This window comes from Mus caroli, chromosome 9 (assembly GCF_900094665.2).
Source record: "Mus caroli chromosome 9, CAROLI_EIJ_v1.1, whole genome shotgun sequence".
Classification (NCBI taxonomy): Eukaryota; Metazoa; Chordata; class Mammalia; order Rodentia; family Muridae; genus Mus; species Mus caroli.
The window spans coordinates 77,252,713-77,275,601 of record NC_034578.1 but is presented as its reverse complement, the minus strand read 5'-3'; the positions used below and the strand labels follow the sequence as shown (position 1 = coordinate 77,275,601).

At 43.4% G+C, this 22,889-nt stretch overlaps 1 protein-coding gene across 1 annotated transcript in view; it reads left to right on the top strand.

Moving 5' to 3' along the window:
* Impg1 (interphotoreceptor matrix proteoglycan 1) overlaps positions 1 to 22,889 on the top strand; it is a 134,124-nt gene that overhangs the window by 103,669 nt on the left and 7,566 nt on the right. The window contains exons 13-15 of the mRNA XM_021172849.1: positions 49 to 593; positions 3,579 to 3,798; positions 22,140 to 22,335. Coding sequence (XP_021028508.1) covers positions 49 to 593; positions 3,579 to 3,798; positions 22,140 to 22,335 — 961 coding nt within the window. The remainder of the gene's footprint in view (positions 1 to 48; positions 594 to 3,578; positions 3,799 to 22,139; positions 22,336 to 22,889) is intronic.

Below are 22,889 nucleotides of genomic sequence, written 5' to 3'. Positions count from 1 at the left end.
TTCGTTTTCTCTTTTGGGTGGAAATAATTGGACATAAATTGGCATCAGGAATGTCCTCCAAAGACAGTTCTTGGTCTCCACCTGTATCAGCCTCAATTTCCCTATCCGAAAATCTACCTTCGTTTACACCTAGCATCTTCTCTCTAGATGCTCAAAGCCCCCCTCCCTTGACGACCACTGGCCCAACAGCACTCATCCCCAAGCTCACTCTCCCCACTATCGGTTATTCTACCATCCGCCAATTGCCTCTGGGAACGTCACATTGGCCTGCATCCTCCAGCGACAGAGAGCTGATCACAAGCAGCCACGACACAATCCGAGACCTAGATGACATGGATGTGTCTGACACGCCAGCCTTGTCAGAAATATCAGAACTGAGTGGATACGATTCTGCCTCGGGTCAGTTCATGGAGATGACCACACCCATCCCAACAGTACAGTTCATCACCACCAGCTCCGAGACCATTGCCACCAAGGGCCAGGAGCTAGTGGTATTCTTCAGCCTGCGTGTTGCTAACATGCCGTTCTCCTATGACCTGTTCAACAAGAGTTCTCTGGAGTATCAAGCCCTGGAACAACGATTCACAGACCTGGTGAGTGGCCATGGCTTGGCTCTCTCCACTTGCTGGGCCTCCTTGTTCCTTTTGCTGTCACTTTAGGGCTACATTAGGATCGTTGCTCATCCTGAGCAACGCAGGGTAGGAGGAGATGAGCATTTGAAGCTGTTGCTGAAGGCATTTTTAGAGCTCACAGGTGATCTGATTCCAACCAAGGAAATGAATTCTAAGATGGGCAGTCAGAGGAACAAGTTTGTCCTCTTTTTTTTTTTCATTTATTTTTTTTTCATTTATTTACTTTCATTTTTTATTCACTTTACATCCCAACCGCAGATCCAACCCCCCCGCCCCCCCCCCAGTTCTCCTTTTCACAGTCTTTCCTCTCTCCTCTCTTCGCTTCTCCTCTGTGAAGGGAAAGCCCCTCCAACAACCTACCCCTGGTGTATGCACATCCCCTCCACCCCAACTGCAGAGGGGATCCACCCCAATTCTGTTGCCTGCCTGTGGATCCTCTTCCTCCTAACTGGGCTACCTTGTCTGGCCGCAGGGGGAGGGGATGTGTATAATCCTGCAGTGACAAATTTACCCTTAAATTCTACCCACTAGGGTTGATTCTCCCTAATTTTTTTTTCCAAATTTGATACAGAAGCACTATAGTCCAAGTCAGAAACCCTGAGCTTGGAGTCTAACAGTAGCATAAGAGAGTGCACAGAGCCAAGCTGTCCAGCATGAAGGAGGAGGAGAGTTCAGAAATAAAGGCTCTTTTAGGTTGCTGTAAATGGCTATATAGCATCTCTGATCCTTGGAATAAAGAGTGAGAAGATGTTCATGGTGGATGCATTTTGATAGCAGGCATCCCCAAACTCATATCTTAATTTTGTTCCTACATGTATAATAAGAAATACATGTGTGATAATAAAGATTGAACCCTGTGATGGCTTTAACAATCATGCCTGATTAAATAAAATGCACAATGTATATCTTACACACGATTCCTGACAATATCAGAAAATCTATATGTTTTGTGTAAGTTAAAATATCATATGGCTTGAACATTTTTTCAAATAAAACTCTTTCCTTTGCAAACACACACACACTCCATGGGGTGAGGATTGAGACCATCTTAGGGAATAGTGTCACAGTAAGCCTCACCCTGGTGGCTTCCTTAGGGTTTGTCACATGCTGCCATAACAAGGGCATTAAAAACAGTGACAATAGAGTCAAGTTTATTTCTTCTTGATAGGTGGGAAGCCTGTGTTCTCATGGCCTCCTGGAGACCCACATTTATTCCACAGGTGGAATAACATAGGATGTGCCACCCTAAGAAGGTTTCCTCCTCTGCAAGACAAAGGCTGAGTGGTTGATACATTCTGTTTTCACTGGTGAGATGAGAGAAGAGAACAAGCCAGGGAGAGCAGATGGTCAACACACGGCAAAGGAGCAGCAATCCCTGCACACTTAGCAGTGATGGAGCTGGCCACATGACCAGGCTTGGCTTCGTGAAGACTGGAAAAAAATATCATCACTAATGAATCCATTGCATTCTGGGAATTAATTTTGGAGACAAGGCTGCTAATTGTAGGTACACAGGGTGAAAACCAAAATCTCCTACCCAAGGCTAAAGCAGTGCTAGCTTAAGAACGAGGTCAGCGGAGCAGTAGAACAAATCCAGACCGAACACAGGAAACAGATTCCCAACCCTGGTATAAAGTTTCATTCTGTTTTCAAGATAATGCCATTCTACTTTGCTTCTCTGTTATAATAAATACCATTGCCAAAGTCAACTCGGAATGGAACCGGTTCACCTTGCAGGTTCTAATCTCTCTCCAAGGCAGGAACTTAAGACAGGAGTTTGATGCAGAAGCCACTAGAAAATGTGGCTTACAGGATTGCTCCTTGTGACTTATTCAGCCTGCTTTCTTGTATAACCTAGGACCACCTTCCCAGAGGTGGTAAAACCCACAGTGGGCTAGGCCCTGCCACATCACTCATTAGTTGAAATGAGTGATACAGACAGCTCCACAGACCCATCCTAATTCTCAATTAGGGTAATTTCTCAATTGAGGATTCCCTATTCCAGGAAAGTCTAGCTTTTACCCAATTCACGTGACTAGCCAGCGTACCTCGTGAAGCAAGAACAGAATCAAAATTCTAGTGAGGCAGAGACAGAAAGAGTGTGTGGCACTGAGATAGGTCTGGAAACTCGATGCTTGAACCTTCCTGCCTGCTGTACTTACACAGCTGCCATTCAGGAACACTTCTAGAGTCAGAAAATGAGGTTTCAAGAGTTCGGGAAACTGACCTTCAAAATGGCTGTGGCTCACAGAAGACACACTTGTATACACGAGAAGCCCTGAGAACGCTTTTGAGATTATTAAATCACGTTTGAAAAAAGAACCCCCAGGAAGTCACCTGTGCTTACTATCTCTCACTCAGCTCAGGCAAGCATGAGGTCCGACGCAGCTACTGTATCGCTCAGTGAAGGCTGTCCAGCTAGGTGGAACCAGCTTCAGCAACCCCCACCCAAATGTTCTGATTTTCACTTCCCTCCCTCCTGCATGCTATGAAGATTTACTGCAGTGACAGAAAGACACCGTGGGTTCTCATGGTTTTTTATCTCAGTGGGTCATTTCAAATTGACTACTTCCGTTTACAAAGACATAGGTTGCTTGGCTCCTAGGCTCAATTTGGAGTAGTCACTTAAAAAAAAAAAATTAGTAACCTGGCACTATTTGGCTGATAGCATTGGTTTACTTTTTTGTTTCTTTTTTTGTTTTGTTTTAGCATCTGTTCTCAAAAGGCGTGAAGAAAGTCCCTGTCCATCTATCTCAATGCAGGCATAAATGTAGAAATAGGAACATCATTACTTTAAATAGATCACTAGGTTGTGGTGTGCTGGTCTAACATCCAACAACAAAAACAACCCATGGAGAAGTGAAGTAGGTCACACATCATGAAAAGGAAGCATAAAGAGGTCCAGCAGTGGCCAAGCTAGGAATAAACCATTTTATTCTTTCGCAGCTTGTTCCCTATCTACGATCGAATCTTACGGGATTTAAGCAACTGGAAATACTCAGCTTCAGAAACGGAAGTGTGATCGTGAACAGCAAAGTGCGGTTTGCAAAGGCGGTGCCCTACAACCTCACGCAGGCTGTGCGCGGGGTCTTGGAGGATCTTCGGTCCACCGTGGCTCAAGAGCTCAGTCTGGAAATCGAAAGCTACTCCCTCGACATTGAACCAGGTAGGTGAAGCCAGCCAAGAAAGCTGGGGAACTTTTGGTTCTTTCTGTTCTGTTTTCAAGCTCTTCCGTTTCCAACTGTCAAACACTGAAATTAAATTGGACTTAACAAGGCAACCTTTTAGAAGCTACAAACTTCCTGATTAAGGAAGGAGGGTCTTCAAACTGCAGGCTCAAGTTTTCCGACATTGAAAAGCAAACAGTAAGGGCGCCTCGCACCTCTAACCACACAATCGGAGTACCTCAGTTTTCTCAAGACTAAACTTTTGCTGTCCTAATTTTTTTTTTAAAATATAGCCCCAAACCAAGCTAGTTTACATTCTGCTAAAATTCAAAGGCACTTTCTAAAAGAAGCTGCAGCGATCTAGTCTTCCTCTCCCAGAAGCCCGTGGTTGCAGTAAACTATCAGAATAGTCTTTTCCTAACAAAATTCAGGATGACACTGAGACCAAACCCTGAGGAGGGAAAAGAAGAAGAAAGGGGAAGGGAAGGGGGAGGGGGAGGAAAAAAGAAAAAAGAAAAGAGAGAAAAGAAAAAAGAAAAAATTGAAAATTCAAACATGAAGAAATCACCAAAGAAAATACTGTTGGTTCTCAGTTGTACACCCTAGCATATCATCCATGTGTATGAAACAAAGAGAGAGCCAGAAAGCAGTATTGCTCCAGCAACAAAGCAGTATACCACTGTCATGGGCCAAGGCTGAACTGGGGACTGTTTCAACCAGGCACTACAAAACTGTTTCCTAACGAACTGCAGGAAGGTTTTTAATCCCCTGGAGTGCAAGACAGAAGGGTTCTGTCCCACGGCCAACGCAACCTTCCAGTCAGATTCAAACCAAAGTTTTCCTAATTGGCTATGAATTAGTGAAGGAGATCTTTTAAAGCTCTCTCTGGCTCTCTGTGGACTAACTACCAAGACAGAGGGAAAAGGCCTTGGGCAAAAATACAAGTAAAAAAAAAAAAATGCTCAGTAGGAAACATTTATCTTTGACAGAGCAAGCATTGGAGCAATCCTACAAAAATTGCCTCAGTACCTTGGGAAACAGCATCATTAAAAAGGACAGCACAGCCTTGGGCACCGAGCAGAGAAATAGTCACCTCCAAACAGGACCAGCCTAAGGAAGACTTTTAGACGCCCCCCGCTCCCAGAGCAAGCAAAGAGAACCTAAATGGCTGGGAAAGACTGACCGCCTCCCTCCACAGAAAGTACCCAGGTGAGGCTGCTCTTTGCAGTCAGATGATAAAACTAACAGGGAAGAGACGGGAGAACTAGTGAGCACGGGAGACGCGGGAGCCCAGACCCCTTCCTTCCTCCATCCCTCAGTCAGCCGGTAGTCCTTAGAAGCCCACTTAATATAAAGGCTGTCCATGGAATGTGCCGGCTGGAGAGAGCCTAGGTGTATGCCTCTGAGGACAGGAGTTTCAGCGTTAGTAACCACTCGATGAGTGCCTTCGAAAAGTGCCATGCCGTGACTATGCCAGAGCCGCTACTGATGTTTGAAAGAAATACAACTTAGCCCCGGCCTGGACCATCCGATCCTGAATGTGCATCCTACGCGCTCAGTTTCCATAGTGAAATGTTGTTGTTAAAACTCCTTCTCCGCAAGTCAGTAAAGAACATTCCTCCATGGCCTCTGCATCAGCTCCTGCTTCCTGACTTGTTCGAGTTCTAGTCCTGACTTCCTTTGGTGATGAACAGCAGTATGGAAGTGTAAGCTGAATAAATCTTTTCCTCCCCCCCCAAAAAAAAAATTTTTTTTGTTTAAAGTTGTAAAGGCTTAAAAAGGCTCCCCTTTTTAATGAGCAACAGTTCATAGTCCGGCATACCTATTGATTTAACGGCTGTGTTTGGTGTCTTAGTAGATGTTCTTCAGAGGTAACCATCTTTCTTCTCGAGATGCTTACAATATTTTTATTAAACATGTAGCAAAAAAAAAAAAACTCCTTCTCCTAAGGCCCCGAAACCAAACTGAGGGTCTCACCCACCAGCATTCGAACCATTGAGTTTGTCAGGCTCACTTACAGAGCAATAGGTAAAGGTTATGGGTGGGGTCATGAGTGTCATTAAAGCAGCCACAGTGCAAGATCTGTGCCCAGAATGCATGATGACTCCCCTATGGCCAAGTAGATGGAGCCCTCTCCCAAGTCTTTCCCAACCTATCTACTCTAGGCCCTCCTACCTGAGGTCACATGCAATTAGCGAAGAACTTCATGCCGCTGGTTGGTAGGGATGACTTGACACTGAGGTGTCAGTCCTCCCATGACCCTTCCCACCCTTCCTTCTGTGGGGAACCATCAACAGCCAACAAGTCCAACTGTCTTATCATTTTCAAACAGGCACAGCCAAACTCATAGAGATGATGCTAGTTTGGTATGAAGGACTGCGTCATGTATCCCAATGTGGGCAGGGGTGGTGCTACGAACACGAGATTCGATAAAAAGGGTATTTTTAGACTTTAGCGTGGTGTTTGACACATTATAGTCGCCTAATAAATGTTAATAGTCAGGATCACAACATTGTCATCATGAACTTAACTATTAATTTATGACCTCCACAAGGTACCACAAAGAGTGATAGAAATCAGCAAGGTGTGGGATTTGTGAAGTAATTGGAGCTGAGGTTGTCTTCAGTGGTAGCCTGTAAGCTGGCGTGCTGTGTAGCCCTTCCTCTAGGCAGCTGAGGGGTGTGATGGTCCTAACATCAGCTGCAGTTCCCGCTAGAGCCAAAACGTATGCTCTGCTACCTAAAAGAAACATGCCTCCAGGCTTCCCAGTGTGCTGTGGGGTACAAACCCAACTTGAGAGATGGAACAACTGGGGAAGAACAGAGAAGAAAAACCTGGAAGTGATCTGTCTGCTTTCTCTAGCCCTAAGTAGGAGCAGCTCAGAAATCCTCAGAGAATTAGACATACTAAGTGGGTCCATCAAGACACGTGGATGAAAACCGTTGAATCGACTGAATGAATGACCACTCAGAACGTCCACAGGGAGAGATTTTGCAGAAGTTTCTGCACTGTTCCATTGAGCTTTGGGGTGAAATGATTCTCCATACTCTGTTCTTTACCTGGAGATGGAAAACCTATTTCTAACACACACACAAAATAATAAAATAATGACCGAAGAACAAAAAAATTAATTAATATTAAAAACTGCTTAGGAAAGAGCTATGGTGAGCCTGCTAAAACATTAGCAGTGCTCCAGACAAAAGCTCTGAAAACAGGAAGATTAAAAACATAAAGACTGCTTTATAAATGTTTTTAAAATGAGCGTGGTTTCTGCTAGGTAAATCAAAGTGTGCATGCACTCCTCATGTACAAGAGATTCCAATTGCTTTGTGTGCAGGGAGAAGCCCTGGCTCTGAACTACACTTAAAAGTTTTCCTTCTCATCAACAATACTGCAGAAGACAGGAGGAGCTGGGGTGGGGGGTGGGGGGTGGAGGGTGGGAGGGGACCAGGTCTGAGCCAGTGAGCTTCCTTGCTCACAGCTGTAGATCCTGGGCAGTCTCACTACAGACAAAGGGCAGATGCACACAGGGAACCAGCAAGCACACCTTAGAGTGGCTCACCAGGCCTTAAACATCATCTCTGATCTCATAAGTGTCTCTACACCCCCGCATGGCCTGCCCATGTGTGACAGTCCCTGGCCAAAGGAACTGTAGAGAAAGGACATCTTTAAACTGCACTGACATCAAAAATATGTCTTTTTAGTTCAAACATATCTTTTAATGGTCATTTTCTTATGTAGCAAACTTCAAGAAAATTCCTGTGGGCTTGGATCAGTGCCAGAGGGAGAGGACTGTGATTCTCTTTAAATCTCAGCATACTGAGACCCGGCCACCTGAGCAGGGGAGTGTAGGACTAGACATACTCCAAAGACCTCTGACCCCTCTTCATTGATGAACTGGCCAATGAGTGGGCTGATGGCCAAAACTGAGTAGCTGGCAAGAGCTGCAGAGGGCCAGAGCTGTGAAGGCTCGCACTATAGATGACACAGAAGTACGGACTGTCGCCGGAAGTGGTGGCCATTGGGAAAGAGCAAGTAGGAATCAGGTACAAAAACATTGACAGACACATAGACACCATCCTTATTCACATGTGACCCACCTCTGCCGCCCTGTGTGAAGCCTTATTTCAATATAGAACAAAGACATGGATTTCCACAAACCTCAAAGCTCAACTCTGTTGCTTGAAAAAATAAAAAATAAAAGGCATTCATTTCTTAGTTCTACGAATTTCTATGTCTTATAAAACATGTTGAACACATAAAATCTAAAACATTGTTCCTTTAAAAAAAAAATGTCCTGTTGTGTTATAGTGAAGTTTCATATCAGAACTCCTGTTTGGGGAAATAAACAACTGTTTTTATTATTATATGTAGTGCTGGAAATAGAAGTCCCATAGGTGCTATGCAATGCTACATCCCCAGACCCTCTCCTTTTGATTAAGGAAGAAATAAATGTCTCCATTTTGCAGCAGTAAAGAAAGTCTACAGGAGATTCCTCCATCATTTTCCTTTTGATCCAGCCATATGACAGTTCTTTTGTCCCTGGTTTTATAGAATGACTGACTAAGCCACGTTTCTCCTTTCCATGATGTATTTGAGTAGTGGCTTTCCTGCTGACTGACAGGCAAGCGAATTACAATGTCCTCCTCTTAGACCCAACTGCTGCTACCAAGCAGATGGTGCTGCTTCTTGGGTCCCTGGACCCTGGATGAAGACAACTGTAAACGGGACTTGAATTCCCATTCACCTGGCTGAGCTGCTGGTGTGGTCTGTTCAGGTATCCAAAGCCAGGGCTGACATATGAGAGTGTCAGTCCAAGTACGTGAAGTGAGAGAGGCCTGCGGGTGCTCATTGAGCAAAGACCCTTGAAATTCCAGGTCATTTGTGGCAAATAAAGGACACCCCTCTGCTTCTAGTCTTGATTGTCTGAGCATTCAGTGGGAATCAGCGAGACTGGTACACTCTGTCTGAGGGAAGACTCTTAAAGAGAATTAAGGGGGAAACTCAGAGCGGGGGGTGGGGGGAGAGCCATTGGAAGCATTATACATTGAAAATAGAAACTTAGCTTTATCTATAGAAAAGAATATCAAGAGCTTATCCATGGAAAGTACAAAAGGTATCCCATGAGTCTAGCCTGTTCCCAGCAGGGCAGCGATACACACTGTAGCAACAGTGAACTTCTGGGTCTCTCTACCCTTTTTCCTTCCCTCACCATCCTGTTGAGAAAAGTCATACCTAAGCCAGCACTATACACAGGCATGCTTTCCCACCCTGCGGAGATCCTCCCGGCTTCCGAAACCATCTGACCTATGCCCCCTGCCTCTCCCACCTGCACGGAGAGTCTCTTCCTCGAAACATAAAATCCATAATTGCCATGTGAACAGGTAGGGAGTGTGTGCTTTAAAGTTTCATTTAACCTCTAAGCAATCATTAGGCCGGCACAGCTTGTGGAAAAACGATATAGAAACAGAACAAAAGACAACATGAAAATAGGAGTATAACTCTAAGCCAGAAAGCGCAAACGCTGTAGCTTGATGGTTCTCTGTCTGTTGAACTTCGAACTTTACAGAGCTGTAAAATGCCTAAGCCAGAGTCATGTAGCCAGTAGCGAGTCAAACAACTTGACTGGCTTCCACGCAACAGCCAAGTTTTTCTACAGGAGCCAGATAGTAAATATTTTAAGCTTTGCAAGCCAAAAAGTAAAAATTGAAAATATTATGTAAGTACTTACATAACTATTTAGAATCTAACCATTTAGAAAGGTTCAGAGACATAAGCATTCCTGGCTTTCAAGTTGTACACGGGCAGGCAGCTAGTGGGATGGGCACTGGTCGCCTCCACCACTGTTGTGACAGTTCTGAACGTCACACAGTCAGTTATCTCTCTATTCCCAAATATTGGATGATTTTTCTAAAACTATCAGCAGTTATGCAACCTCTTCCTCCCTCCGGCCCTTTTCTTTCCTATTATAGAAAAGTAAATGATAATGTAACCATGACATGGGTTCCTTGCTGTCCACACAGTCAGAAACAACTGTGGATAGTCTGTCAGGAGCCAGACAGTCTTATGGAGACCAGGACGTGACAAGGAATTAACGCTAACCCTTCCCTCAAAAAGCTAAGTACCTAGCAAGAGAACCAGAACCTGTCAGGAAGCGTAATGTGGATATTAACAGTGGGAATATAAAGGGGGGACAGACAGACAGAATAGATGGACGCTGACACAGACACAGAGAGAGACTTGAGACACAGAGGGACAAAGAGAGACAGAGTAAAAGGGGGCTGGGGCCTGATATGTGGCCAAGCCACACAGAGGAGGGAGGGAGGAAACTGCAGCCATGTCTGGTAGACTCAGGGTCCTGATGCTCTTCCAATGTGGTGGCAGCTGTGGTGCAGAGCAGGGAGAAGGGGGCTCTGGCTCAAGGGAGCAGAAAGTGCGAGAAGCCAGGTCACCTCACAGCCCTGTCAGATCCACTGGAGGACATGTTAATATCCTACTTTTTTCTTGCCCACACTCCCCCAGTACATAGAGTCATTTAAACTTCAACACATTTTGGAAAACTCAAAATGTCTGTAGAGTTGATACTAAACAGTTTTTTGAATGTGCTAAAGGCAGCTTCTCATTCACAAAACGTTGCATTTTTTTGGTAAAATATTTGATTAAAATGTATAGCAACAAAGAGCAGCATCTACATGCTTTTTAATTTAAATATAAAATGGACAAATTTAATAAGACCCTGTGAGAGTAAGGAAGGAAAGGGGTTTGCTTGTTTGTTTGTTTGTTTTAATGGAGGGGGAGTGTTTCCAGTGCTAATGAGACAGCAATTAGGTGAACTGACCACTCCCTATGAGTGTTGTCTAGAGGTCAGGGAAGAAGTCCAGCCTGGCAGTCAAGATGTGGGAAGCAGAACCCAGAAGCAGCTTAAGGTGGACCAGGGCAAGAGGACAAGAAAACCAGAAACAGAGCTCTGAGAAACCCTAGTCAGCAAAGCGAAAGCATGAGGCGCAGCCCCTGGCTCAAATCCAGCACTTCCAAACGGGGAGAGGAAGGTAGGAAGATGGTAGCAGGAGATGCTGTGGATGGGAGCAACTGAAGTCATGGGAGCCACGCTGTTCTCTCTCCCTCTGAAGTGGCTGGCGCATCTTCCCACAGTGAGTGTGAGGCCAGCCTAAGTTAAGGGAGGCAATACCAACCTAAAGATTCTCACATGCCTTCCAAGGGCATACTACTCCATATTCAAATCGGCAACTGATCTCCCGTGACCTCCAGCAGTACCAAATCCACGGCTAATAGTATTATGACGGTGTTTGGCTTGCTGTTTCCCTTCTGAGAGCTCCCTGAACAAATGGATCTGTGATATAAAAGTACAAACCAATGTTAGAAGTTTCTGTGATTTATAAACTGAAAAGCAGAATAAATCACAGTTTGCTCCGTATTCTGCCCGCATCTCCAGCAGCACGGGTTGTCTTTCATTCCGTGGGCTATGAAGACACCTCAGAAGCATGGAGGGCTTTTACATACGTCAGAGGTTGAAGATCTCAAGAAGGCAAAACCACATATAACTTCTCCCCTTGAATTCCTAAGAAGCCTCCTCAGACACAGGCAAAGCCCGAGGCTGGCAAATGGCAAATGTCGGAATTAATGACAGGCTGCCGTCCAAGAGGCTTTCAGCTAAAACGTGGATCAACAAACTCACTCTCACAGTACAGTGCAGTGCTTGCCAGATCCCTGCTTAGTAGTCACCACTGAGAAAGGAGGCAGATGTCACTCGTCCCAATACAAACAATAAAACCAGTCATAGTCACAAGTACTAATTGACGCTATTTTTTCATCTTAATAAATCTACAAAGTAGGCAAAATCCCACACCCATTATATTATTGGAGAAAATATGTGGAGGAAACATAATAAGAACCTGCCACAAAATGGCCAATTACTGTAGTAGCGGAATTCAGATCTGTTTGCTATATTCCCTGCTCTATGGAATGGACCCTTGTAAGGCCTTCTACTGACCAGATTGCATCCTGAGTGAATTCTACTAAAGTCTGCATTTCTCCAAATGAAATGTCCTATAGTATTGTGCCATAATTGTAGAATGGAAAAAAAAGTGTTTGCTCTCAGGAACCAAACTCCCAAACTTCCCAATGTCACCTAATATATCCTACTACAAGGGGACTTGCCTCCTGTGCCCGTGACCCTGTCTCATAGGGTCATATCATGGGTCCCTTGCCTCCTGAGATAATTTTCCACTTAACCCTTTCCTGTTGGGCCAACTGTCTGCGCTGCTACGTTTACATCAGCCCACCTCAGTTTCAATCTGTGCCTTCCTTTCCACACACCAATCAACTCAAGGTGCTTCCTAAAAACATTCCTTTCCCCATCCCCTGAAGCAAGAAAGTCTTAGAAGGTTGGTCAAGCCTGAAAATGGGCTCTCCCTGCCTCCCCTGCCTCCTAGGTTCTCCCAGCCTCTCCTGCTTCCAGGGTCTCCCACTGCAATCCAGTAAGGTTGCACGGTGGCCTCAAGAGGCCTGTGTGAGGAGGTGGGAACACTGCTGTACATCTCAGTTTTTCCTTGAGAGACTTATCCACATTACTAACGGCTGAGCTTTGACAGGGGACAGAGTACCAGGACTCATTAGGGTTTCCTGGATTCATGATCCTTTAGGCTTCGTAATTATTAACACTAATTATAAGAACTATTAGAAATACTTGTAAAAACGTATGGATCCGGAACCCAATATCATCCGGCTTGAGTCTACTAATTTAAGTATTCTAAATTTAAAGACAATTATCTTCGAAAAGTCCCGAAAGTACCGAGAGCTGCCGCCATGGGTAGACCGCACCTGCAGCGGACCTGCAAAGGAAAAGATGGCCCAGGGTGTGCACCGCATTCCCGAGCCTGTCTCCGCTGAAATTCCGGAGCCAGTGCGCCAGCGCGTGCTCCTGGGGACCCTGCATCTCTCCACTGCTCCCCATCGCGCCTCAGTTTGGGAGCTTCAGTTTCTCTAGCTCTACTTCTCAGCTTCTTTTGCTATTGAGCGCCATCTTGTGGGCACTATACTTCATAGCTTTGAGGGGGAAAAATGGCTCTGAACAGCCCCAGGTGAAGCCTAATTTTTTTCCTTTGTTGTTGTTGTTGCTGCTGCTGCTGTTTTTAATTTTTTTAATTAAAATACAATTCCATCTCCTCCCTGCGTCTTTCCAACACCTTCCACGTGCCCACTTGCTTCCTTTTAAAATAATGGCCTCTTTTTCTTTGTCATTGGTGTACATGTGTGCACGCTTAAGTACAGCTTTTTCAGTCCGTTTAGTATAATTTGTATGTATATGATTTCAGGTCTGACCGTTGAGTACTGGACGACCAATTAGGGGTTCATCCTTAAGAAACAGTTTTTCCTCCACTTTCTGAAATCCTTAGTTGCTTGTGTTTTCTTTCTAAGCTTGGAGCCCCCCATGAGACTTTCTCCTTCTACATTAGCATGTCAACTGGTGTTGATCTTGTCTTGTTGAACAGCCATATTGTTGGTATTGTTGAAGTATCACGGGGGTAGCTTTCCTGTCATTTCTAGGAGACACAACTTCACAGCAGATTTCCTGGTCTCTGGCTCCTACAATCTTACGGCCCTCTCTTCTAAGGTGTTTGCTGGACCTTGAGTGCAGGAATGGTGCAGTAGATGTCTCCATTAAGGGCTAGGCTGTCTACAAAATTCAGTAGTTCACTGAATTTTGATCAGTTGTGGATTTCTGCGATGGTCTCTGTCTGTCTGAGGAGATTTTCTTTAATGAAGGGTGAGAGCTAAAAATAAGTGTATCTTTATACACTTATCTATATATCTAAAGATAGATATTTTGGATGCACTTGGGAATTATACTGATTTAGTAAAGCAGTGGTGGTAGGATCTCCTCTAAGACCCACGGGCTCGCTGGTCATGTGTACTTGGCTAGGTTTCTAGTACAAGGCAGTTTCTCCATGTAAGCAGCCTTTAAGTCCAGTTAGAGAGCTGTTGGTTACCACCAAGATATTAATGCTGCTTTTGCGCCCTTATGGGTATCCTGCCACACGAGTTGTTGTGTGTTGGTTTGGGTGGAACTACTGATTGCTTTTCTCCGTGGAAGCTTACACAGACCCTTCCGGTACTATAAAAGCATAGGGAGGAAGTTTTCAGATCAGATCCAGTTTGGATCCTCCAAATGTGTGGTGTCTTCAGCAACAGGGATGGCCTTCAACTTCTGGGAGGCAAGCAAGAGCATCCACAACAGTCCATATTGTTTAGGGAGTCTCTTGAACTCTCCAGGCCAACAACCAGAAAAGGAGTTTCGCATGCTTAGTGTTGGGGTTTTTATTAGATAGCCTATGGCTCTTGGAGGAAACATTGTAAGCCCGAGAAAGGGAACTTCACTTAAATTGTGTGTGTGTGTGTGTGTGTGTGTGTGTGTGTGTGTGTGTGTGTGTGTGTGTGCTGTGTGATATAGGACATCGTTAGTGTAATTTTCTCCTCTTCCCTCCCTTTCCTTCTGTATTAGCCTCTCTCCCACCCCCCAGTCAAAATCCCTCTCCTCTGGTGTAAGCATATTTTCTGTATCAGTTTCCTGGGCTTGCTTATATAGTGTATTCTGTAAGCATTTCAAAGGTCCAGCGTTTTGTCCATTTCCCCAAAGAAGAGCATAATGGAATACAAGCTTAAACACATCCTCCATTGGCTCTGGCCCCAAAAGAGATGCTTTCCTCTCTACTCAGGGCAAGGTGCTGGTGTTACAAATGCTGGGGAGAGAAAGAGAGAAAGCCAATGTCCAGCCTACTAAAGAAGCAATGAGGATGTCCTGGAGGTGATGGGATGCAGTGGAAGACCATTGCAGGTGTGGGTGGTGACAGATACTCAGAGGCCAGGGGAGGCAGAAAAACTCACTTGAGACCAGAAAAAAAAAGACTTGAAAAAGAGAGTATTGGCCGACCAAGAACCTGTAACCTTCATGAAGACACAAATTCCCTATGCTTTTTAAAATCTGAAAGCTTTTTTAGGTTTATTTATTTTATGTATGTGAATGTTTGCTTGGATTATATGTGCGTGTAGCATGTGGCATCCCTAGTGCCCATGGAAGTCAGAAGAAAGCATTTGACCTCCTGAAACTGGAATAATGGATGCTGTGAGCCACAAGGTCCTGGGAACTGAACCCAGGACCTCTGGAAGAACAGCAAGTGCTTTTAACAGCTGACCCATCTCTCTAGCCCCAAGAACCTTAATCTTTTTATCTTGAACTAGAAAATGTTTCAAAGTGTTCAAGGCATCAGGGGACATTCAGGTGGTTTTGCCTGCATGATGGAAAGCTAGGAGGTACCTTCCTCAGCAAGCAGGTTGGGAAAGCTTTTCAGGACCTTTGAATGCATACAAAATACATTATATAAGCAATTCAGGAATATATATAAGCAAGATACAGAAGGCACGCTTACACCAAAAAGCTCACAAGATACACACAGCAGTGCACCCGTCTCAAGCTGTGTTCATTGCTGTCGTGTTGAACAGATGAAAAGAAAATAGAGCTTCCATGCTTCCTATGAGAAATGTTCTGCCTCATGGCAGAGCATGGTAGCGTTTTGAGCTTCTGCTTAGTTGGGGGAACCTTTATTCAACAGACATATTTATGAAAGCCTGAATCAGCTGGTAAGAGGAGGTGCTGATGTGGAGCGGGGTGGGCTCCTAGCCACTCTCAGCTTCTCTCAACTCCGTAGGGTCTTGAAGCTTGTGCTACAGAAACCCTGTAGTCTAACCACAGAATGTAGTCTAATGGATGTAGAAATCTAAACGTTATAAGTAGAAATGAGTGTTGACCTTGGGTTTACTTGATAACTGAATTATAATAGTACAGGGACCAGGCATAGTGGTTCACATATATATACATATACGTATATGTATATATATGCCCTTGACAATGTGAGTTTCTGCTCCTGAGATAGCTAGATATCCTTGGGGACATTTCAAGAATGTGTTGTTATACAATGGCATGAGTGTCCTCTGCCTATGGAGAGAATCCACATGGGATATCAAACATTAGCTCAAATCCCCCAGGTACATTGATAAATCTGAACCTCCCCATCAGTTGCTGCTAACTTATAACTGACAGTCTCATATCACTAATGCCAGGTATCATGGGCTGAGAGATTATCATATGTGCGCCCCGGGAGAGAGCCATCTACACTGGGTAAAGACAGAATATTAAGTCATTCCACTAGCGAGGAATTACACTAAGTCCCAGAGAAGAGCCAGAACTATGCTGCTTAAGCATCTGTTGACTGTGGTGGCCTTTCTTGTCAAACTCCTTTCTAGAGACAACAGGAAAGGAATCTGAGTAACCAGGCTTGGTGGTACTCAGGGTCTGAAGCAAGGGACTATATAACAAGTGTGAGGCCAATCTAGGTTACACAGTAAGCTCTGGAGCAGCCCCTCTACACTGTGAGGCCTTTCTCAAAAAGAAAGAAAAAATCTATCTAAAAGAGATTTAGGGAAATATAAAAAGCTAAAATAATTATGGAGCAATCAGTCTACAAACCAACTTGTGAGAACTTCACTCCCTCAACTCTACATACAATTTAATTATGACTTAAAGACATTTCCCTGTAAAATAGCATCTCTTTTATCTTTGTAGCCTGCTGTTGACCTCAGGCCTCCTTGTCCTCTTTTAGAGCCATGGGGACAATATTAAGGCAATAAATTTTAGGTTGTTGCTATACCACATGTATAGATAATTATCATCAGCTAGATTGGTAGCAAAGAGTAAAACATACATCCATACCAATTTTTGTCTGCAAATGTCCACAGTTAAGAAAGAGACAAACCGCCGGGCGTGGTGGCGCACGCCTTTAATCCCAGCACTCGGGAGGCAGAGGCAGGAGGATTTCTGAGTTCGAGGCCAGCCTGGTCTACAAAGTGAGTTCCAGGACACCCAGGACTATAAAGAGAAAACCCTGTCTCGAAAAAAAAAAAAAAAAAAAGAAAGAAAGAGACAAACCGTTGCATGACTTGGCTATGAATTAGGAATGAATCCGTCATTCTAAAGAGAAATGTCTCAGGGATAAAACAAAGAAGGACAATGACACACACACAATTAAGAACAAAGTAAGTTCTAAATTTTCATTTGTCAAGAAGCTAATCTTTTCTACCTTTTCTGTGGCATTTCCTCCCTAGAATCACCCTGATTGACAGTCTTTGAAAGTTGCAGATGTACTTGCATGTGTCTATGAATAAGACCATCTTTTACAATGCCCAGAAAAAAATATTTTTAAAGATTTTATTTTTACTTTAATTATGTGTGCATATATGTGTACGTATGGGTTTGTACAGTACCCTCAGAGCCCAGAAGACGCCCGATCCTTTAGAGCTAAAATTCGAAGTAATATGGACCCCACCACCACCACCAACAACAACAACAAAGTGGTTCTGGGAATCAAATCTGGTCTTCTGAAAGAGAAGTATTCACTCTTAGCCAGAGACATCTCCCCAGCCCTGAGGAGTAATGCTTTGAAGATAATGCAATGGAAGGGGGCTGTGGGACTGCTTCTTAAATTAGTCTTGGCCTCTTCGGTTGTGAGACTAATTAACTGTGATTGCCAGCATCTGCCGTATTAGCAAACATCCCAACAGCTCTGCCTTGGGGCGGTGACTTCCCTGGATCTTGTCACACAGTCCACAAGGTGATAGAATTGAGAACCTGTTAGAGGAGCTGGGTGTAAACAGACATGCTCTTAGGAACACCCGACATCATGGCTTCTTCATTCCCTAAGAGACCAAGATGGTTTGGAAGGTCTCTAAGATAATCTCTGTCTTCAAAATTCTGAGATGTAAATGTTTTATATGAGTGAAATTTTCTTAAATGTATACTTTCTTAGGGTTTCTATTGCTGTAATAAAACATCATGATCAAAGCAAGTTGGGGAGGAAAGGGTTTGTTTGACTTTCACATCCACAGCACCGTTCATCACTGAAAGAAGTCAGAACAGGAATTCACAAAGGGCAGGAACCTAGAAGCAACAGGTGATGAAGAGACTGTAGAGGGGTGCTACGCACTGGCTTGTTCCTCATGGCTTTTTCAGCTTGCTTTTTTATAAAACCCAGGACCACCAGCCCAGGGATGGCACCACTAAGTCCACCCACATTAATCACTAATTTAAACATGACCTACAGCTGGATCTCTTGGAGGGATTTCTTAACTGAGGTTCCCTCCTCACAGATGACTCTAGCTTGTGTCAGGTTGACCTAAAACCACACAGCATAGATATCAGTTAGTCATGCTTAGTACTGAAAGTTTTGAAAGGCCATGCTGATATTTGTCGAATAAATGGATGCTCTCTTAGTATCTAGGATGGGGTATACTGCAAACAAAACCTAAGCTTGGTGACTTAAAGTTTCTTTCTTTCTCTGTTGACTGGTCCTGAATAAACAACATGAGATTACCAACTAATTTATGAAATGGTTTCTTTCATCCCTCATATCTGATTCAGGACCTCCCCCCAACCCCCACCCTTTGGCTAAAGGCCCCAAATCCTGCCTGTGCATTGCACAACTTTAATAATACATAAGCTACACCTGGCAAGACAAAAGGAAATTATGGTAAAAATAGAAACACTTATTTTATAGGCACACTCTTCGATTATTTTAAATATACTTTTTATTTTAGTATATTATTTATTTTAATAATATAAAATATGAATATTTGTTTTATTATTTTTAAATATAGTTTTGCTATTGGCCTCAGAGGGGAAGCATTTTGCTTGTCTGTTTTGGTCAGTTTTTCAAGTTAAACATCTATGGCTGAGAGGAAAGTGGAGCCTGCAATCCTTACCCCCACACACACACACACATCCCACTTTTATTTTCAAGCACACAGTAGTTGCTGGCATTTGTGATTTACTAAAGTGGGTCCTAGTTGTAAAATCATCTGGGTTGTCAGTGGGAATTTGACACAATTCCTTAACATGCTAGCCTTGCCAACGTGAGATGGGAAAGCTACAAGAAATTCAACCTCGCACAAAGACTTTAGCAACCTTTGCTGGGACACCCAAAATATCTTTTTAAGGATATTGCTTCAAACAAACACGTAGGTTAGTCACACTCATCTCCCTGTCTCAGAGCCTCCCACAACAAGAGGGTGCCCGACAGGAATGAGGAGAATAGAGGGTACCCATTTTCTTCCCATCTGCACAGCTTCCTAGCTCTTCTGGCTGGTCAGAACATCCTAGTATTGAGCCTACAAGATTTAGAAGTAAAAGTAGAAAGAGGTGGTACTGAAGGGTAAAAGAGAACAGAGAAAGAAAACAGAGAACCTATTATGTTTATTTTGTAGGATTATGCTATCTAATTTCTGTTTTATTATCTTTTGACTTTTAAGATGGGGGTTCTATTGTGTTGCCCAAACTGGTCTCTAAAGTCATAGTTTGAGCAAACCTCACAAGTGGTTGGAAGTACAGACACATGCCACTGTATCCCTGTTTTATTTTTGGTTGACATACAATAATTGTACATATTTATTAGATACAATGTTCAGCATATATATACATTTTGTTCTCAATTATTTACAGATAACAATTTAATATATCTTAAACATTTATTATTTATGATGAAAATATTCCAAATAATTCTCTTCTAGCTGCTTTGAGAGACAAAATGCATTATTATTAATCAGTATGACAGAAGTGTGTATTAGGACACAGAATTTTCTCCTCTCACCTGACCAGAGCTTAGCACCTGTGAACCAATTTCCAGCTCAGTATTCCCAGAATCTGGAAATCATTGTTCTGCTCTCAAGAGCAATTGTTTTAAACCTGTGTGTGACTGGGATCATGCAAGCTTGTCCTTCTGTGCCTCCATGATGTTTCCAAGTCATGTGTTACAAATGAAAGGATTTCGTTAATTTGTGTGTTCTTTTAAATTTTTACTTTTTCTTAGAGAGCGATTCTCTCTCTCTCTCTCTCTCTCTCTCTCTCTCTCTCTCTCTCTCTCTGTGTGTGTGTGTGTGTGTGTGTGTGTGAGAGAGAGAGAGAGAGAGAGAGAGAGAGAGAGAGAGAGAGAGAGAGAGAAAGAGGATATTATAAGACAGAGCAGAAAGCACAGAAAGCCCACAGACCCAGAAAGGATCTCCTGGAGCTATAGTTACAGATGGTTATGACCCACCCAGTGCAGGCAATGGAAAATGATATCAGATCTTCTGCAAAGTAATACATGCTCTTATGCACTGAATCATCTCTCCAAATTTCTTGGTTCTACATCTGAATAGTAGTGTGTGTGTGTGTGTGTGTGTGTGTGTGTGTGATCTATTTTACCCATCAGTTAGTGGTCAGTTAGGTTGTTTTCATGGTGAATAGTGCTTCAGTAAATGTGGAAGTGCAGTTGTCTCTGCAATGAACTGATTTTATTTTCTTTGAGTAATGTCTTAGTGAAGAGACACTAGGACCAAGGCAAATCTTATAAAAAGTAAGCATTTAATTGAGGTCTTGCTTAGAGTTTCAGAGGGTTAGTCCAATCTCATCATGGCAGAGAATATGGCAACATGTAGGCAAGTATAGTGCTGGAGAAAGTAGTTGAAACATTCTTCACATTGTGATCTGTAGGCAGCAGGCAGAAAGAGAGAGACACTTGGCCTGGTATGGGCTTTTTTGAAACTTCAAAACCCACTCTGGTGACATGATTCCTCCAACAAGGCTACACCTACTCTAACAAGGCCACACCTCCTAATCCTTCTAATCCTTTCAAATATATCAACTCCCTAGTGACTAACCATTTTAATATATGAGCCTGTGGGGACCGTTCTTATTCAAACCACCACAGGTACATACACAATAGTGGTATTGCTGGATCATGGGTGGTTCTATTTTTAATTGGAGACTGCCAACATTCTGTTTTCCATAATGACTGCACAAATTTACATTCTCATCAATAGTCACATAGCATTCTTTAAACTTATTTAGCCAGCACATCTCTTTTTTAATATAAAGCCTAGCAAATCCTGCTGAATCAGAGTTCTATAAATGTTCCCACTAGGGGACTATTGGCCCAGAGGGTTTCTGAAATCATCATAATACTTAAATACATACAAGTTCTAATTCCACATATTCTGAAGCACATTTCTGATCATAGTCTTTCCTTGGGAAAAAAATCCTCTGTGGATCCTATTGCTTGAACCATGCTAATCCCTGTGGTTACTGAGGTGGCAGTGAGAAAGTGGTGTCTGGTGGTTGCTGCTGTTGTTGTTGTCTTAAGTCTAAATATCTTAGCATGGCATTCACAAATGATGGTAACATGCCTTAACTGTCTCAACTCTGATCTTTTCCATTTGCATGCCTCTGTTCCTTGCTAACTGGATCTTTCCTGTTTTCTCTTTTCCCCTCTATGCCTCTGCCCCTGCTGCTATCCCTGATGAAACATCTGTCCCAGTGTAAAACCATGCAAGAGAAGCTAGTTTAATTTTTAATAACATTTTATACACACACACACACATATATATGTATATATGTGTATACATATATATATATATACATATATGGATATTCTACATGTGTGGGTGTGTATGCTGGGGCATGTGCAGAGGTCAGAACTGACAACCTATGAAAGTCAGTTCTCCCCTCCTATTATGTGGATCCAGGGACTCGATCTTGGGCAGTCAGGCTTCATGGCAGGTACCTTGACTTGCTGAGTCACCTCACTGGCCCTCATTTTAAAACCTCAGTTCAAAACCAGATTGACTTGGCTCCAAATTCTTCTTTATTTCAAACTCATAGTGTTCTACAAATTGGATCCCATATATAGAATTAACCATGTAAATTACTTTCTGGGACTTCAAGAAAGAGTGTTTTGACACATGACTGCCTACTCTTGGCCTAAGTACGTAATGGACCCTGTAATATGAGTAAAAAGAAGACCTTTTCAATGCAGAAAGGACAGTAATCCAATGGCTACACACTTGATGCTTTGGTGTTGGCTCAGTATCAGTTCTGTACAAGCAAGCACAGGTTGATGAGGCCAGTGTGCTCCCAGACTGAAGCATCCTAAGATACTCTAGATTTACAATTCCCTTCCTGAAGGAATCGGTTTAAGCAAGACCTCCAGATGACTTTGCTGTGCTCCGAAGTCTGTGCATAATTACAGTTGGAGCTAAATATATTACCGCCCTGGTCTAGATTTGTTTATCAAAGATACGAAGTGTGTTTCTCATTTTTCTCCAGCTTAATCAGTCCAGCATAGCCCACTCCAAAAATGGGGCGATGGCAAATACATTTCTCTCTCAATTTTGACTGCGGCTAGTCGCACTGTGTAGACGCCCATGCATTCATCAGCATCGGTCCTGTCTCTTGCAGTTGATCAGGCGGATCCCTGCAAACTCCTAGACTGTGGCAAATTTGCCCAGTGTGTAAAGAATGAGTGGACAGAGGAAGCAGAGTGTCGCTGCAGACAGGGACATGAGAGCCATGGGACCCTGGACTACCAGACCCTGAACCTCTGTCCCCCTGGAAAGACTTGTGTGGCCGGCCGAGGACAAGCAACTCCATGCAGGTAGGTCAAGTATGTAGATTGCAGACCCAGAAAAATCCATTGCTCACACTCTGAGAAAGCCACCATGTGGATAAATTCATGTGCTCCTCTAGACAAAAGTTTTATTTGGGATATTATAAGTTGTGTATAAAACAACAGGGGGATATGTTGATACAGGATCCTGCTTGTTGAGAGCTTCTTCAAGGTGCCCTCACCATTAAGGGTAAATACATTGTAATGCACCCAAGTGATATTTGCGAAGTTGGGAATGATACAATCACAGTGTTGTGCATGTTATTAGTGAGTATGAAAAAAAAAAAAAAAGAAGGAACCACTTTTGTAGGTGAAAGAAATCGTACGTTACTATAGAGCTGGGTTCTCCAAGTTCAGCAGGCAGCCAAATCTCTGGGAGCCTCATGAAAACATACATCTCTTACCTTTCTCTGTCCTGCTTCTAACCAGAGGTGAGATCAGGGCTCAAGTACAGCTGGAGCAGCAATGCAAGGGGCAAGGGTCACTCAGGAATCCTGTTCTCTCTCTCTCTCTCTCTCTCTCTCTCTCTCTCTCTCTCTCTC